Raw genomic sequence first — 17520 nt, forward strand, 5'->3', positions numbered from 1 at the left:
GGTCTGAATACTTATGACCATGTGATATTTCAGTTTTTCTTTTTTAATAAATCTGCAATAATGTCAAACATTCTGTGTTTTTCTGTCAATATGGGGCGCTGTGTGTACATTAATGAGGAAAAAAATGAACTTAAATGATTTTAGCATATGGCTGCAATATAACAAAGAGTGAAAAATTTAAGGGGGTCTGAATACTTTCTGTACCCACTGTATATCGTTTAAGCAGAGGCATGTGTTACCAAAGATGACTGGAAAATGTGATTAACATAACATTTCAGTTCCAGTTTTATGCAGTCAGAGGGGGAGCATTTGTACCTTTCTCCTCATACTTTTACTGCCTGTGAACTTGTGAAAAGGAAAAACAACACAAACACAACACAACTTGTTGTTGTCTTGGTTGTGTTTTGTTGCTTTTTTTTTCTCTCTCCTCTCACCCCAACCTGTCGAGGCAGAAGGCCGCCCTGTCGGAGGTTTCTTCAGTTAAAGAGAGTTTCCCCTTCCCACTGTAGCTGCTCAAGGGGGATTTGTTGAGTTTTTCCTCAATATTATTATTGATTATTATAATTAATATAAGTCTACCTCACCATTTTTTAATATACATAACATCAAATACCTTACACATAAACTTAGCACAATTACTGTAAGATGGTACACTTTTGAATCATCATTTTAGTGCTATATTGCACAGATATGGCCTTAGTTTTGTTGTACACTGCAAAAACAGGGTCTAATTTTTTTAATTCATTTATTGTGAGTTGTGGTTAATCATTTACAAATCACTGATAAGCAAAACAAACAAACAAAAAACAGGATTTCTGATTTTCTTTCACCCACCTGGATGGCCTCACACAATCCAAGCCAATAATAATATATGAGAATGAGTCACTACTAAATGTGGACATCCACTTCATGTGGACTCACAACCCAGCAGCTCAGAATTTCCTTGTAACTATACATTATGACAAAGTTGAGCTCCAGGGGCCTCTGAAAGCACCAGTCATATAAACAGCAAGAAATACCCCAAGTTTCCTAAAGAAACCAGCCTTTAGTAGTATATCTTTAAGCTGTCACTTTGATTTGGGTGATGTACTATACAGCTTTTGAATGTCTGTGTGTGACAGCATGATACAGGACACGCTCTTTATGCACTTGTTTTATTTACAACATACAACTCTTTTTTAATTCATGGAATGGACTGATTAAAAACAAAACTCTCCCAAGCAGACAATGAACACAGATTATGTACATAGTATGTTTACTTATCATATGCTTTGTAGTATATACCGCATGTAGAATATCTGTTCTTGACTGCATTCATTGCAAAAATGCTCCTCGTCTCTTCCGCATCTTTGTGTCTTTGCTGTATTGACTGCCGTCTAATCAGCTCCATCTACTTCCTTTAATGACACTCCAAATTAGCCCTAATTTTTAGCATTACGTGTCAAAGGCAGACATTAAAAAAAGCACTCAAGAGTCAAGAGATAAGCAGGTACAGGTCAGAAAAATCAGACTTCCCGCTTTCACTCATGCCACATCTTAAAGGTCAGGTCCAATGTAAATGTGTAACCTTCAACATCTGTGATTTACTTCTCGGAGATGGATAAATATTCACTATTGGTGAATTGTTTGTTGAGGCAGTAACAGAAGGATGAGGATTACTTGGTAACAGTGAGACGAGAAAAAATAATAATTGCATTTCAGACCCATTTTATTGACAGCTTCTTGCCTTCAGTACAATGCAGGATTTGAGGTGCTGAGCACAGAGGAATAAATACGGCAATAAATGCAGTACCCCCTCGCCTCACTGGTTGTCATTAATTCATACTCACTGGTGCCATCAGATCCTCACCACAAACACACAAAGTGATAAGACATCACACACAACACTGAGCCAAAGGTTTTTGCTTTCACCTTAAATTACAATGGTCATGGATCAACATGGACGGATATGCACCACAGTTCAGCACTGCTCGAGGAAAGGAAGGATGTTCCTTTCTTTGAAATGCATACATTTTCTTTCATCACTTTGGCAATCACCTGAAGATCGAAACATGGAGGACAGACTGGAAGCTAGTTATTTCACATAGTTTGTAAAAGATGACAGTTTGCAATCTGTCAATGCATCCAACAGAAATCTGCAGTTCTGATCAGTCATTTCAAGACTGAATAGTACAAGCGTCCCAATGATCCATGGTCAACAACTGTGAAAGCATGACATCTTAGTTTAACAACGGCATGCATTGTTAAGTTTTTATCCCTTACAAATGATAATGAGATAAAACCACAAATAATTAAGGTTCAGCCCATTGACTCTGGTGCAGTCCACAGACCCTTTAGATAATTCAAAGGTACTTACAATTTAAAATCTCAAATTCCTTCTGTGATATGTTATAAAATGCCTTGACATCAACAAAAGATTATGTCAGATATCCTGTACAGTTGACGTCAATGATCATTTCAAGTGAAAGAGTAACAAAACAAGGAGCATAAATATTTGAAATCACACCATGAGTCCTCACAAACAGGTCATCTGGCAAATTCAGAGAAACGCTACACCACACAACCGCATTGTTACATTTAGGGCAGCTGGCCAAAGGCAAGACTGCTTGTTTCATTAGGATCCAGGTTGTTTATTGCATTTATAATGCAACACATGGGGGAGAGAACAAGCTTCTGCTCAGCTGAGCTCCATCTTCATACTGTTTTAAATGCTTTATCATTTGTTTTTCATACTTACCTGATTAAAGTTTTGAGACATTTATGCTGCATGTGTAACACCACAGATCATGATATATATGTGAAATATTGACCATCTAACTTAATTTAGCTGGTTTTGGTTTTCTAATATGCCTGTTAATTCCAACAATGTTAGAGTAGTTCTATAAAAATGCATTAGTAGTTTGTTAATTTAACAAAAGTGTAGTTTTTAGTCTGATGTTTAATTAGAGTTTCAGTGCATAAAATAACCTGCTTACATTATTATTGTTAACACACAGCCAAAACCAGTTCAGCTTCTTTTCTGACATCCATAATTCAGATAAGCTTTTTTATTTATTTATTGTTAGGGTGTATTTTCTTTCTTTCTTTTTTTTTTTTTTTTTACAACAGCTTCACTTTGCATTTCCTCAAAAACTATTAGTACAACTTGATGAAGCAATCTGGGCAGTGGCCACTAACACAATGTTGGTGTACCTGGTTAATCAGAGAAGCAGAGATGATTTTTGTTTATTTAGAAATACTGTATACGTTATCATTTTAAAATTGCAGCTTTCCTTCATCCTTTCTCTTTTCTCTTTCTTGTCCGTGTTCTGTCCTGTGGGAAATATTACGTAAACTTACAAATCTTGTATAAAAGTTGAAAAAAATGTATGGATTAGTAAAGCAGTTTAAAACGTGTTTGGAGTGTTAGTGTCTAAATAAGGGAAGCGGGATGTTAGCTGTTCAATAACTGACACCACAGTATGGTACATATACAGTATAATGTGGGTAATTACTCTTTCACACACAGACACACACACATGCACACACACAACTAGCCTTTCCTTTGTCTCTCATACCCTCTGGTGAGGCAAAATGATAGCTGATATTATTTACTATCATCAAGTCGAAATCTTTTAGTACAGCTTAACACATTTTCAAGCGCAATGAATGCATTGTGATCAAACTGTCCTGACCTACTCATTTTGGAATAGCATTATGGGCAGTAATTAATGGCTTCATACACTGTTTGTGTTCCTGCTGTGTTAATCTATAACCAGCTACCAGAGAAACAGAGAGAGAAAGAGAAGTGAGTTTAAGCTATCTGTGATTAAGGCAGTCTCATAAATATTGCAGAGAGATTTTTGGCCCCTGTTTTGGAGACAGACTGCCACAACAGTCTTGAGTTCTGAGCTCTTACTAACGGCTGCTTGCTATCCCCACAGATTACAGAGCAGACGGGTGGATATGAATAGAAATGGCAAAAGAAAATCTGAGTATGATGCCACAATGTTTGATCTATGGAGGAAAAATATCCCATTAAAAACAACATCAAGCAGTAATCCTCTTTGGAAGAAAAGGTCATATTTGGTTCGTATATCAGTCCTCCACACAATGAATAATCGTTTACAGAGACCCCAAAAGAAAGAAAGAAAGAAAAAAAGAAAAAAGAAAGCACAGCTCAGGGCAATTTAATTAAGAAATTAAAGTAAAGTAGAAGCCTATATCTAATTTGTCCACTGAAGTTAGTTGCTAGGGGCTTTTTAAGCGGCGTGCAAGGACAAGGATAGACAAAGGTCCCACTTACAGTACAGTAGCTTAACTCTGTCTCACTTAATTGAGTTCGTTCCAAGATACAGAAAAAAAGTCTAAGCAGATACATACATATCAGTTGGACATAGGAGATGTGGCTGCCTCACTGTCCTCGGTTGAGTTCTGCTGATCATTTTGCTTTCTTGCAGCTTGCACATTAGGGGTTCGAGCAGTTTTAAAATCTGCCAACATGGCAATCCTTATGTACTGCACCCTTTACAGTGCTTCCAATTACTGTACTTAGGGCTTCAAGCAATAACTAGACCTTATCTGAGCTTCACACTCCTCTCTATACAGTGCAGTAGCAACCCCTCACACCCACTCCTGCATGGAGCGCTTGCAGTACAGTATGTGGCGCTGCGTGCTCTTCCTCCTGAACTGGAAAACGGTGTAGAGGAGGACCATCATGCACAGCGCCAGGACACAGGGGATAGCAATGGCCACTGCTTTTTCCGTGCCACCAGAGCTATCCAGTTTGATGACAACGTCCGCGTCGCCATTGTCATATTGGCGCTCCTCCGCCACTGGGGGGTTCCAGTCCCAGTCGGGGTCTGCAGGGAGGCCGTCACAGCCCATGAAGTCCCTCAGGATGGATCTTGGGTAACCGGGCTCTACGCGAAGCAGCTGGTTGTTGAATTTCCAGTACTCCTTTCCCTTGTAAAAGTAGGTAAAACCTGGACAGAAGGATTTTATTTCAATTCACAATTTTACAAACAAAGACACAACAGGTATTCTTTAGTCACCTGTGACACTTTATAGTGCAGTAGAGCCATCAAATATATATCAATGGATGAGGCTTCTGTTTTACATTATTTACTACCCGTTTCTTGCACCTGCTGTGAAGCAGGTGTGCAGGTGCCCTGACTTCAAATTACTGCATTATAAAAAAGATGCACACTGGTTTAGACATTTATTCCAGAAAACCAAAAAATGAAACCATAAAGTTGGAGTAAACATTGGGGAAAAATGCTTTTCTTCAACTTCCTATTTTAATACTATTTGGTTATATTCAGTGCTAAAATAATAGGAGACAACTACATGTAAATAGAAACTAGGTCTATTTATTTGAAGGTGTTGATCTAGAACTGAGATCGATCTTTTATACATGTCACTGTTTCTCACAAACGATGTTAATATGATGCTAGCGTGTAAAACGCCTGGATTTACAGTCGGTGAAACTGTCATACCATTGGCTTTATCCACAAAAGCTCCCTGTGGAGAATCAGGGATGCCCTTCCAGATAGTAATGGGTTTGGGATAACCTGGGTCCATGGTCCTCATGTCCTCATTGTACCTCCAGTATCTACAACAAGACAGAAAGAAATGAAAAGGTTTCCAAGTCATGTACATAAAGCATAAGGTTGGTCATTTTCTGTACTCAAGGTTATTGTCCGTGAGTGTGTGAGTCCTGGAGCAGCTTCTTCATCTGTGCCATAGGCCTCTGTTGTTGTTCAGAAAGGATGAAAAACACATCTAGGAAACACGCCCCTGCACTGGGTGACATATTTCTTTATTAGCAAACTTCAGGAAATTATGGCTGCATGAAGCCTCTAGGGCAGCATAGTCTGGTTTGGGGTTTCGTAATGAAAAACGTGTCAGCCAGTGAAGTGTTTCCCTGATGTGGCTTAATCATTTTTAAACAACGAAGATCCATCGCATAGACCACCAAGCTAATCCAGGCCTGACAGCTGACAGACATTAGCTGTGAGTAGAGGCAGTTCATTGAATGTTTTAGTCTCTGTATGGAGATTGCTGAAAATACTATTAATACAGAACATGGTCAGCCTTATCCTTTAATCCCTTGATACCTGTAGGAGGAAATTGAGCAATAAACACATACATACACACAGAAAGTGGTGCAACTGGACATCGCCATTACCAAATCCAGTAGCAACAAAACATTACACTAATGCTTCTACACAAAGGTGATTTTAACGCCCCTGTCCTATCCCTGTCAACTACCAGCAGCACCAAAATCATCTTGAAAGATTGGCTCAGTGTTTGTTTTCTTAACTCCCTGAGACAAACGGAGCTACTTCACCAGCCAAACAGGTATTCAAGAACCAAAGAAGTAAATGTTAAAGCTCAACTTGGCAACATCAAAGCTGTATGCGGTAGCTTAATATAATGGTAGCCAAATTCTGGCACTGCCCTGGACTATTACAAACTCTGCTGTTTGTAATTTGAGACTTAAAATAACAATCTGCCCTCTCAGTGTGATCATGTGATGATTTAATTCAGAGAACACGGTCAGTCTGTCATCCGTATTACATTGCATTTATCTGTCATGCAGATTTGCTTCGGCGGTTCTTGTGATTGATCTGCTTCTCACACGCACAACTCTTGCAACACAGTGTCATTTCTTTAAATGAGAACAAGCACCACACTGTCACACAGAGACAGGAAGATAAAATCATGTTTGCGAGGATGGACAGAACGTCCTGTTTGTCATGATGTGCAGCAGCAGGTTGAGGGATGACAGTATCATGACAAAGCATTTTGTCAGCTCTCACCACAGGGTCTCCAGACCTGTTATGATATGATTTATCATGACAGCTGCACAAACATGTGAGTCACACTGGCATACACTTAAACTTTAAGACCTTTGCAACGCACATAGATAAACAACAGATTCTCTGATGTGGTTATTTTGGAATGAATCCCTGGTTTCACATTACTTCCAGTGCAGTACAGGTAACTAACTACAAATCTGGAAAAATCCAAACAGTTACACGACATTATGTATGTATTTTTGTTTTAAAGAAAAACACTAAACTCCCTGCTACCCTGAAGTAATGCAATTACCATTACAAATGTTGCTTACGCTAAGTCATAGCAGGGTGGATACCAATAACCAGTATTTGTTTGCTATTAAAGAGGCAATCAGCGGTCTCAAAGCAACATGAGGCAGCTTGCAGAGCTTCAAGGATGCCAAATGCCAAAATCAAAGATGCATTGATCAACAAACCTGCAAAATTATTTAACAACTCATGGAAGCAGTCTCAAAACTCATTAAATGTTCCAAACACAGACAAATATTGCATCAATAAAGAGGAACAGAAGGGAAGGTGCTTCTCTTTTTTCCTTTTGTTTGTAAAATCCACTCCTCAACATATTGTTTTACACTTATAAAAACCAAATGACAACGATGATTGCATGTGCTACTTAGTAACATGTAGTAATTTTCCTGACATAAACAAAAGAGATTTAAGGAGATTTCAGTCACCTATTGTCTTCACAGCACTTATTTTTTGCTCTGAGAGATTCCAGTTCTCCCAGATTGCTTAACTTCATGACAGTATAATCACTCCACACAGACCTGTCTCCTTTAAAGAAGTAGGTTTTGGCGACATCCTCCCACCAGACAGCTGTCTCAATACTCTGAGTGGGCATGCCGCTCCCGAACAGCGAGATGTCCTGAGGGTATGAAGGCTGGAGAGTTGTGTCCTTGAACACCCAGAAACGGTTTCCTAAAATACGCACAAAAACATTAGGAGGCTTTGGGACAAATACATGATCAGAAACATGATCTCAAAAATCGCACAAGACCAAACAGAATATCAGCTCATTTGCCTGCAAGTCTTTTTATTTCTATTCACGTGATTTCAAAGGTCAGAAGTATCACCACGTTCACAAAATTTCTGCACAGCAGAAATGCAGCGTTATCTATCATACAATAAACCGTGAGATGCTCCGAAGGCAACTCCACCACGACTTGTTGTTTTGAGCTTTATTGAAGCTATTGTTGCATTTAATTCAGTTTGATCGTACTATAAGCGCCTCCGGCAGAAAGGGGGGAGCTGCATCGGTGTGTGTGCTAGCACTACACACTCACAAAGACACACAAACACGTACACACACAGTTAAATCTCCCTGAGTGAATAAATAAAGCATGAGGCACCCTGATCCCACTGGGTGACAGATGTCATGTTAATCTGCCTGATGGACGCATGGTCGTACCGGACGTGTTCCCATCCTGTTACTGCACAGTATTTTTAAAACATTAAAAAAATAATCCAAGATAGGAAATTGACTTGTTTAATACCTTTGAAAAAGACAAATTTCCCTTCACTATTTTCATAGACAGCATCGATTTTGGGAGGCAAGCCTTTCCAGAAGTAGCTGATCTGCATGGGGTAGCCGGGGACTACTGAGTTGTCCCGTACCCTCCAGAACCACTGGTCCTATAGAAATAGATAATGCAGAATCATGATCACTCCCATCGCCATCATCATCATCATCATCCCAAACTACTCTAACAGCTGCAGTTATGTTTACTCCTGCTGATGACCTGTTCTACCTTGAACACAAAAAGCTCCTGTCGTAGGATGGCCAGAGTGTTGAAGCCTCCATCACAGATGTTAGGTTTAGAGTTAGGGTTGGAGGGCTTGGCCCCCTGTGGGGGGCGGTGGGGTCTGGCATGTCGGTCATGCTTGCGGGGGTCCGAGGGAGGATGAAATCGAGGAGGAGGGGCCGTGGGCGGGGGCCTGGTAGGCTGCGGGGCTCTATCTGGTGGACCTGGAAAGACCAAAACAGAAGGTGTTCCATCCTCTGTCTATATAGACCCTGTTTCTCAGTAAAGTTAACTATTTTTTGATTGTCCCCAGAGAGCTATTAAATATGTTTAAAGTGTTTTGACCAATACACCTTTAATTTTGGCACAGATGATTTGGCCTCTTAGGAGCTCTGTTCGCTGACTCAATTTGCTTTGAAAATGCCTGCTGACTGGTCTATTTAACAGCTGACAGATGCTGCTTACTGGCATTCAAGCCAATATGAGTGATGCATCAGTATTTGTAATAGTGCCTGGGTTACTTCAGATGTTCATTATTAATATTTCATTGTGATACAACTTCAGTGCAGTGTTGGAACAGTCATCTTTTCGTCACCTTTAATAATTTATTTCTTAACTAGTTTTAATATATTAGTGTGTGTATTGCTCCTCTAGGCCACCACGGTTAACCCCCCGGCTGGGTGGGAGTTGGCCTATATCAGACGCTGGATATCTATTTGGCTTCTGTCTGTTTATGAGTGTTCTTAACTGATATTGTATTACTATGTTTTTATTGCTGTAGCACTTTGTGCTCTTGAGCTGGAAAGTGCAGTATAAATAAAGATTATTATTATTATTATTATCTTTACCATTAGTTTTTCACTAGTGGAATTTAGTCTATCTTTCATCATCTGTCATATACAGACAAAAGAAAGAGACTAATGTATGAAGTAGAGGGTTACCGTAGATTTTCTGGATGCCCTGTAAGTCATCGTGAGGTAGTTTGAAGTTCTCTGTGTCCATGTACTGGTAGAAAGGAGCCATGATAGCAGTGGGGTCGTTGGAGTGCTCCAGACCGAGAGCATGGCCCAGCTCATGAACCGCAACCAAGAACAGGTCATTTCCTGGACAGGGACGAGGACAACTGCATTGAGAATGCTACGTACGACATATACAGTACATACAGAAGGTGGAGAAGAATGAACGCAGCTATAATTATGATAAATCAGTAGAAAACAGATACACTCATGATCATGGGTACCTGTATAGCTACCGTTTTGCTTTATCTATGAACTCTGTACACTATAATCTTTAGTGACTATTTGATTTGTCAGTCATCAGAAAATAAATCACCAACAACAGTTATTACTGTAGCCATTAAAGAAGAACATGTCAGACATTAGCTTGGATCTTACATGTGAGAACTAACTTATTCTTCTCAATTTATGTCATTGTAAACTGAACATGTTTGGGATTTGGATTTTTGTTTGGACATTGGACAACCCTGAGAAAATGTAAAACATTACTTTGTACTCATTTTTTTTAAACAGATAAAACACATAACTGACAAATAATCAGTTAACTACTCAACAACAAAAATAATCATTATTTGCAGCCCTATGCAAATAATGCAACTTCCATTGAGCTAATGTGCTGCAGTACTGTATAGTGAAGGTAAAGGTTACTGGAGGTAAAGCATTAAACATGAGCACTTTGTCTCTTTTGTTCCATAGGAGAAGATCAGCCACATGTGAACCACAGAGAGTCTAGTTTTTGTATGTATGTCCTGGTCAGTGTCTATAGACAATGCTCAGTTCAGTGTCAACCTGATTTAGAAAGAAGTACACCATTTGTGTATAGCTTGTGACTGAATCTCCCTAGGAGATTGTTGCCCTTTAAAATATGATACCCACTCCTGCCAGCAGCATTGCAAAGAACAGCCACTGACCCTCAGTCAGCAGCTAAAAGGTTACACCTTCCCCTCCCCTATTTATGTCACACAACCAGCCTCTTCCACCTGACCAAACATATCCCATAAGGAGACAAGCCGGAGCTGCCATTAGAGCACAGGTCAACATGCAGCATTTAATGTACAATTACACCGCTGTGAAAGCCCATTAAAGACTGCAGATTTTCCAGCTTTCCAGACTTGTAAGCTGAGGCAGCATTTCAGAATCAGCCTCAGCACACCACAGAACCACGGGACACTGCGCAAGGGTGAGCATGAATCTGACTTGGGACTCTGACAATTACCACTGGAGTATAAGAACAAAAAGTGAGAGATGGAGAGGAGCTGATGGGAGGGAAACAGACCCCCACCCCCACACTGCTGCTCTGAGAAGCCTGGCACCCTATAGGTAGGGTAATTTAAGTGTGTTTGGTTGCATGGCTAATGAAGGCATCGCTCTGAGCTGCTGCACTCTGCCAGAAAACACACTGGCAGGATGCATAACATAACATGACCTCACCTGACCAGACATCATAATATAGCTTATAATAACCTTAATAAGCTTATAATAACCAAATCTAACATAACATAACATGACCTCACCTGACCAGACTTCATAATATAGCTTATAATAACCTTAATAAGCTTATAATAACCAAATCTAACATAACATAACATGACCTTAAAATGCTGTTCAAGTTATTGTATCGCTGTTTATCTGCTACTTTTATGTAGACTTTATTTGAAGCATACATCAAATTAACTAAAAACAGAATGGCCAAAATCATGTGCCAGCAACCAGTGCCTTAAAATAGCAGGGCTCTCTCACCTGTCACCTGAAGAGTTTATTATGCAGGAGAAAACATCAAAATCCTGACAGATAGGCTGATGCGTCTTACAGATCACAGTTCGATCAAAGGCATCTTTGCATTCTTTGTTTTCAGTTAACCATTACTCATACCCTGCCCTGTGATACTGTGCTCTTACATATTGCCCTCCTGCATAGCCATCTATATTTCCATTATATGTTTTCCATCTGTCCTTATCTTTTTTAATTGCTTTTTCTCCTTCTCTATGCTTTCCTCAATTCTTTCCACAGCCTTTATTTATTTACCTCCCTGTCAACTTTCAGCAACCCATTTTTTATCTGTCCTTTTCTTTTTCCTAATCTTAATCACTTCCTTTAATAGTTTCTTTTCCTTACTTTTGCTTTACTCTCTCCTTATTTGCTCTTCATCCTCTTGTCTTACTCCTTATCATCCTTATTACCAACACCGCCTCTGTCTCGACATAGGGTTTACAGCTGTTTTCTCCTCTGCTTACCATCATGGTTGGGATTCCCCAGGGTCCAGGGCTCATCTGAGTCAAAGTGTGTGTCCCCTCCTATCCCTGGGCCAGGGAAATAGGCGTGGGCAAGGAATCCTCCCTCCCCATCGAAGGGTGAGCTGTCACCGTGAAATCCTGAAGCGAAGATGATGGTGATGTCCACGTCACGCCTGCCAGTCTCCAGGGCGCTGTATGGAACGGCCTCAAAGCGCAGAGGAGTCACACCCTGCCATACGTCAAACGCCCGCCGGATGGCATCGTGGGTTTCCCGGGCACCCACCTTAGGTGTGACATTTTTTATACTGTGGGCGGAGAAACAAGTGCACCAGCTGAAAATGTTGTTCAGAGTTGGAGGCTATCAGGCTAGGAAAATGCTAACAGCACTGCTGTTCTTTCCAAATTGGTTGTAAAAGTAAAACACATGAATGTAACTGGTGCAGCAATCACACAGCTAGTGGAAACTACAGGGAATAAAACATTCAGGAGAAGTTAAATTACAGACCACATTAACCCCATGCCTTGTTATCCTATTCATTTCAAGTGAACATTTTTATTTTTCAAAATGAGGAGACACTCAGGAAAAAAAAAAAGTTGCACTTGACACAACTATTTCAAGCCTGGCAGCTTTCACTGAACTTTTAACACAGGAGTCGTTATCAGTCCCTGGCAGGCAGAGAGGAATGGGAAATCTTCTCCCTCACTCTCTCTCTCCACTCATTTTCCTGAATAAAGTGCAGTCAGCAGCAGCAGCACCGGCTCAGCACTGATTGACATTCCATTAGGAGAGGTGGCTCATCAATTCAAATTCAGGGAGGAAGGAAGGATTTGAATAAATTGACAGTGTTATCGTCTATTATTGCTGTAACCTGTCAATTTGCAGTTGCGCCAGAGACACGTTTATCAGTTCTCCTCAGAGCCTATTAAAATCTAGAGCTTAATCAGGTGAGATAAGATGAGAGAAAGAATATTTCTGCTGAGATTACAGACAATTTACACTCAGGTTTTTTGAAACAGGTTTATATGAGAGAGAGGAAAGCCTTCACTCTTCGTGCCGCTTAGAGAAATTAGTTTACTTCGTTTAATGAAAAGGAAAAATAAAATGATAGAGTATTTAAAAAAAAGAGCCAGATCCAATATTTCATTTTGACAACAAGCTATTTATACACTGGAAAGTAAACATACTCACAGCGCACATGGGCAAATGTATGTGTTAATCTATGTGTTTCTGAATGTGTGACTGTGACTATATTTTTGTGTGCCTACTCATATGTGACGTACAGTATTTGCACAGTCTCTATGACAACAAAGAGCGTGTGATCCCTGGTGGTTAAAGAGAAGCAAGGAAAAGAGAGAAAGAGAGCTGAGAAAATTAACACTGGCACATCTGAACTCTACAGTGAACGCTGCTGAACTGAATGGTCACTATGACAACTGTCTCTCACCTGTAGGTGATGTGTGTACGCTGCCACTTCTGGCCAGTCAGCGCGTATCTCTTTGTCCGTGACCTAGAAGCACTTTTAACTTTGTCCGGAACTCCACAGCGAGGCTTTTGCATCCAACTTAAAGAGGAACAAGATAAGAAGAGAAGAGAAGAGAACTCAGTGGTTCTCTTCCTGACAGGTGCCAGTTAAACACAGCAGCAAAATAAGGGAATGTTGTGCAAAATACCACTGATCTACTCCAAACTACAGCCATCAATACATACTGTATGATGAGTAGTATCAAACCCTCAATGAGAGCTGAGAGGAAATCAGTGTTTCATGGTTCTCATTCATACCCCAGAATATCTCAGGTACAAAAACACACAAGAACACATGAATTCTCACCTCAGTGTGATATCACTGCATCATCATGCAAAATGAGAAGAAGGAAAAGGGTTAAAACCTTGACCTGAGGTTGTTTCAGGCGAAGTGATGGGGGTGAAATGAACATCTCTATTTCTGTCATTCACTAATTCATTGAAATGTTGATATTTAAATGAACGAATGGAGCATTTCCATTAATTTCCATAAAGTTTATGTGCATCTCAGCTTGTGTTTGTACAAGCACATGCGTGTGTGGATACTCACTCCTTAGTTTTCTCATCCAGTGTCCCTGTGACATTGAGACCATAGACCCGCTGCATGGCAGCAATGGCTGAATGCATGGTTTGGACTGTGCGCAGGACAGACATTTCCGGTTCTGTGCGGGGAAGGTAGCCATACCTCTGTAGCCATCCCTATGAGGGTGAGGAAGTAGAAAGAGTTGGGTTATTATTATTATTTTAGACTCTTTCCTTTCATTAAAAAGCTCAGAGTCGAGAGAAATCGGGAGTAACAAAATGTGGATTGCCTGGGAGATGACATACAAAACAGGTGCTGGGCTAAAATTACATCAGCATTTTTCTGCCAAGAAATCATGATGCCCAAGTTTATTGAGATAATAAACGAGTTAATCAGTGACGACAAGGTTCTGAGCATTGTGCACAATACATCAATAGTGAAAGACTAGTGAAAGAAAGGCTATTCTCTCCATGTCTTCCCATTAACTGCAGATATGTAGGTTTCCATCATTTTGTTTCACATGTACCCATTTTAACATATTCTCTCTTTTGTTAAATAACTTTACATAATGCTGGGAGGCTGGCCAGTACAAACGCAGACCAGAGATATGGCACCACTTAACTGAGGACTGTAAAGTGTCCTGAGACAACTTTTGTTGTGATTTGGTGCTACACAAATAAAACTGAAACTGAACTGAACTGTTTGTTTAGCTAACCTACCCAGTTTCCCAGTAAGTGGTGGTAGGGTAACTGGCAGGACTCCAACAATAAACCTGCTTCCTTCCCTCTACTAATAATAAAAATCAATACGAATATAGCTGTGAGTCATTACTTCTGCCTCTAGCAAGAGGCTGTGAACTGATTAACCACTGCTACAATCATTTTTCATTATCACAAGGACTGAGAATGAGCTGCTGTGCTTATATTCATATATTAACATCACAGTCTGGATGCAGTGTTTTTATGAGATACTTATAATTTACATTAAAACAGCCACGCGTTTTCTTAGATTGTCGACCCAGTGGTGATTTAGTTTTATGTGTCTGTATGTTTGCTGTGGGCATCAAAGCAACATTCACATTTGAATCCCCACTAGTGACCTCAGTCAGAGTTGGTGTCCTGCAGCTGCTGGTCCGTGTTCATGTGCAGAACTGCGGCCCTGCCTCCTCTTGCCCTACAAAGTGAGAGTGTGACTTGATGCAGAGGAGAAAGGTGAGACTGAGCACCATCCATGGGTCACTGCCAAACTCAAGCCTAATGCTGAGGGCCAGGAGGTGCCCACACTGTCCGCCATGACCACACACCAACCACATGCCTCAGATATCACTACACAGCATATGAGATATGCCCCAGCTAACTAATGTGACTAGTTGTCTCCTCTGTCCATCCCTCCCCCTTTTGCCTGTATCCCCCTTTCTGCTGAGCTAACGCCTTGTTTATTCTTTCTCTCCCTTCTGTCCTGTGGGTGTGTTTCCTGTGTGTGTTGTTTGTTTAAAGGCACAGATCTCCGTGAGCTATCGGGCAGATTTCAGTGAGCCATAAAATTGAATAATGATGATGTTGTGTGTGTGTGTGTGTGTGTGTGTGTGTGTGTGACTGTCAGACTCAGCATTTAATTTCTACAGTGGTGGGAGGGGAGTCTGTGGTGAGAATGGAAATGACATCAATTAATAAGGTACAAAAAAGCCAATCCTATTATGCAACTTGTGTCTGTGGATGTTTAATCTCCTCCAACACTATGAAGCTGCCAAAGCATGTCTGCCGTTATGTTGGCCTGTATGCCTAGCGATGAAAACATAACGATGTGGGGCATCTCTGTTAAAATAGACCTCTCTAAGTGGAATCATATATGGATTGCACATTTGGGATCATCGGGCTGGATCACCTCAGCTCATGGACCGCAGTGTAATAACCTCAAATGAGCATCCTTCTGTTTCATTGCGCCCTACAAATGAGGACTGCTCGATATTTTCGCCTTTCAGTGGTGAGCTGTCCTGATAGGCTTACAATGTCTCCAGTGTTTTACTTTATGGCAATTGTGCCTATAGATAGAGTCAGGAGACAGCCTATGTTTTTCAGGCTGACACAGATGATAGGGAGGATAGAGCACGGTCATTTATGATAACCAGGGAGGGAAGGCCATTTATCTTACCTCAACGCTGAACTGATGATCCTCCTCTCCGGACACGGCACACGAAATCCAAATTAAAAAATGCAAGCAGAATGCTGCCGCGTAAAAGCAATCCGATGGTTTTCTTTTACTGGAGGATACTAAGGTCATAATGACCTGTTTTTCCCGAGTGTTTATTAGAAGAAGCCGCCCGTCTGCTTTGGCTCTTGTGTCAAATAAAAACCATCAGGCGTGCTGTCCAGGCAGATTCAGAAGAAAACGAGAAAGGAACTCGCTTTTTCTACAATCCCGATGGTAGCATACAATGTTCCGATGTCAAGCAGAGATAACACGGTACGTTAGACCCGTTGCCCTCGCCATTCTTATTTACATCAGGGGCTCCATCTATCCACCAGCATCAATGGCCATGTACAGTACCCAGTCTGCGCAAGATAGGCTCCCTCCCGACTCGACGCCTGCGCTTTGATTTCTCTCACACAGCGCAGCTACTTGGCAGAATCATGAGAGCTGCCCTACTGAGTGCATGAAAGATGAAATATCATTCTCCAGAACTGCCTGTACGTTTGAGTTTTACGTCGCAAAGGCCACGACTCTGTGTAATTTGAAGCGCTCATGTCCAGCCTCATATTGGGATCTTAAATGCATGATAGTACACAAAGGCCTAGATGCAGAATATGTGTAACCCACATTCCTTTGCTGATGCTTTGATAAGGTTAAGCCAAATGTGCTCGGACAAAACTCAATTATAGTGCTGAAATAAACAAAATATAGCCTGGGCAGCATATGACAAACGAATCAGTCTTCCAATCATCATTTAGCCTGTATACTCGCAACCAGGTCATCGGGACACCAGCTGATTATGCTCACCTATCTTAAAAATATGTCACCCAGTGTTTTCCTTTTGTTGATCTCTAGCCTGAAGACTTACAACAGACGACCTGATAGCTTGTTAAAACATTTATAGCTACCACAGCTCTTTATGGCCCAGATATTCAACCTCCTGCCTCAAGCAAACAAGCCACAAGATGGCAGTGTTTTATTGGGGAATGTGGCCGCCAGCGAGTTGCTTGAGAAAACAGGACACACTAAAACCTGAATCCACCCCACATAAATTAATGAGCCGAGAAATTGATCTGACATTGATTTAATATGACAAGCAGAAAGGTCAAAGCGTGATAAAGCTCAATACCACATCTGTAAAGGCTTTTTATGTTACTTGGGTGATTTGTGGCTACTCTGTGTGTTTTCGTGGTGACGTTCCAGCTATATCAGGAATAATAATGGATCAAAAAGGAACATTTTTATCCATCCTTCCATTATCAGACCATTTATCTGTTCTTAGTTGGGAGGCATCAATGAAAATTGAAATACCTGGTTAAGATTTAAGCCTCCCAACATCTTCTGGATATATTCAGTGGTCTTCTGTCAAGGCGCTGCAAAAAGGAGACATCTCAGCAGACTCCTAGCAGCAGTGGCACCTGACTTTGAATCTGGCATCCCACCTGGAAAGA

At 40.8% G+C, this 17520-nt stretch overlaps 1 protein-coding gene across 2 annotated transcripts; it reads right to left on the reverse strand.

Moving 5' to 3' along the window:
- Nucleotides 1-766: 766 nt before the first annotated feature.
- mmp16b (matrix metallopeptidase 16b (membrane-inserted)) lies at nt 767-16478 on the reverse strand. Of its 2 annotated transcripts, XM_020591614.1 has the most exons (11): nt 16031-16478; nt 13907-14055; nt 13664-13678; nt 13280-13396; nt 11835-12139; nt 9526-9687; nt 8591-8808; nt 8336-8474; nt 7610-7760; nt 5478-5593; nt 767-4964 (listed from the first exon to the last, which is right to left on the reverse strand). In XM_020591614.1, exons 1-11 carry the CDS (start codon nt 16157-16159, stop codon nt 4603-4605), a joined length of 1863 nt encoding a protein of 620 aa, XP_020447270.1. In that variant the 5' UTR covers nt 16160-16478; the 3' UTR covers nt 767-4602. The 2 variants fall into 2 exon arrangements, with proteins under 2 accessions (XP_020447270.1, XP_020447271.1); XM_020591615.1 differs by lacking the exon at nt 13664-13678 and having other exon boundaries at nt 16031-16476.
- Nucleotides 16479-17520: the final 1042 nt, after the last annotated feature.

The sequence above is a fragment of the Monopterus albus genome, unplaced genomic scaffold (genome assembly GCF_001952655.1).
Source record: "Monopterus albus unplaced genomic scaffold, M_albus_1.0 scaffold14.1, whole genome shotgun sequence".
Lineage (NCBI taxonomy): Eukaryota > Metazoa > Chordata > Actinopteri > Synbranchiformes > Synbranchidae > Monopterus > Monopterus albus.

Excerpts from the sequence above, each read along its gene's own strand:
- mmp16b (XM_020591614.1), bottom strand. The coding sequence starts at position 16,159 with ATGACCTTAGTATCCTCCAGTAAAAGAAAACCATCGGATTGCTTTTAC. Across the intron at positions 14,056-16,030 it reads ATCATCAGTTCAGCGTTGAG|GGATGGCTACAGAGGTATGG; the intron begins GTAAGATAAATG and ends TCACCCTCATAG. Across the intron at positions 9,688-11,834 it reads GGGGAATCCCAACCATGATG|GAAATGACCTGTTCTTGGTT; the intron begins GTAAGCAGAGGA and ends GTCCCTGTCCAG.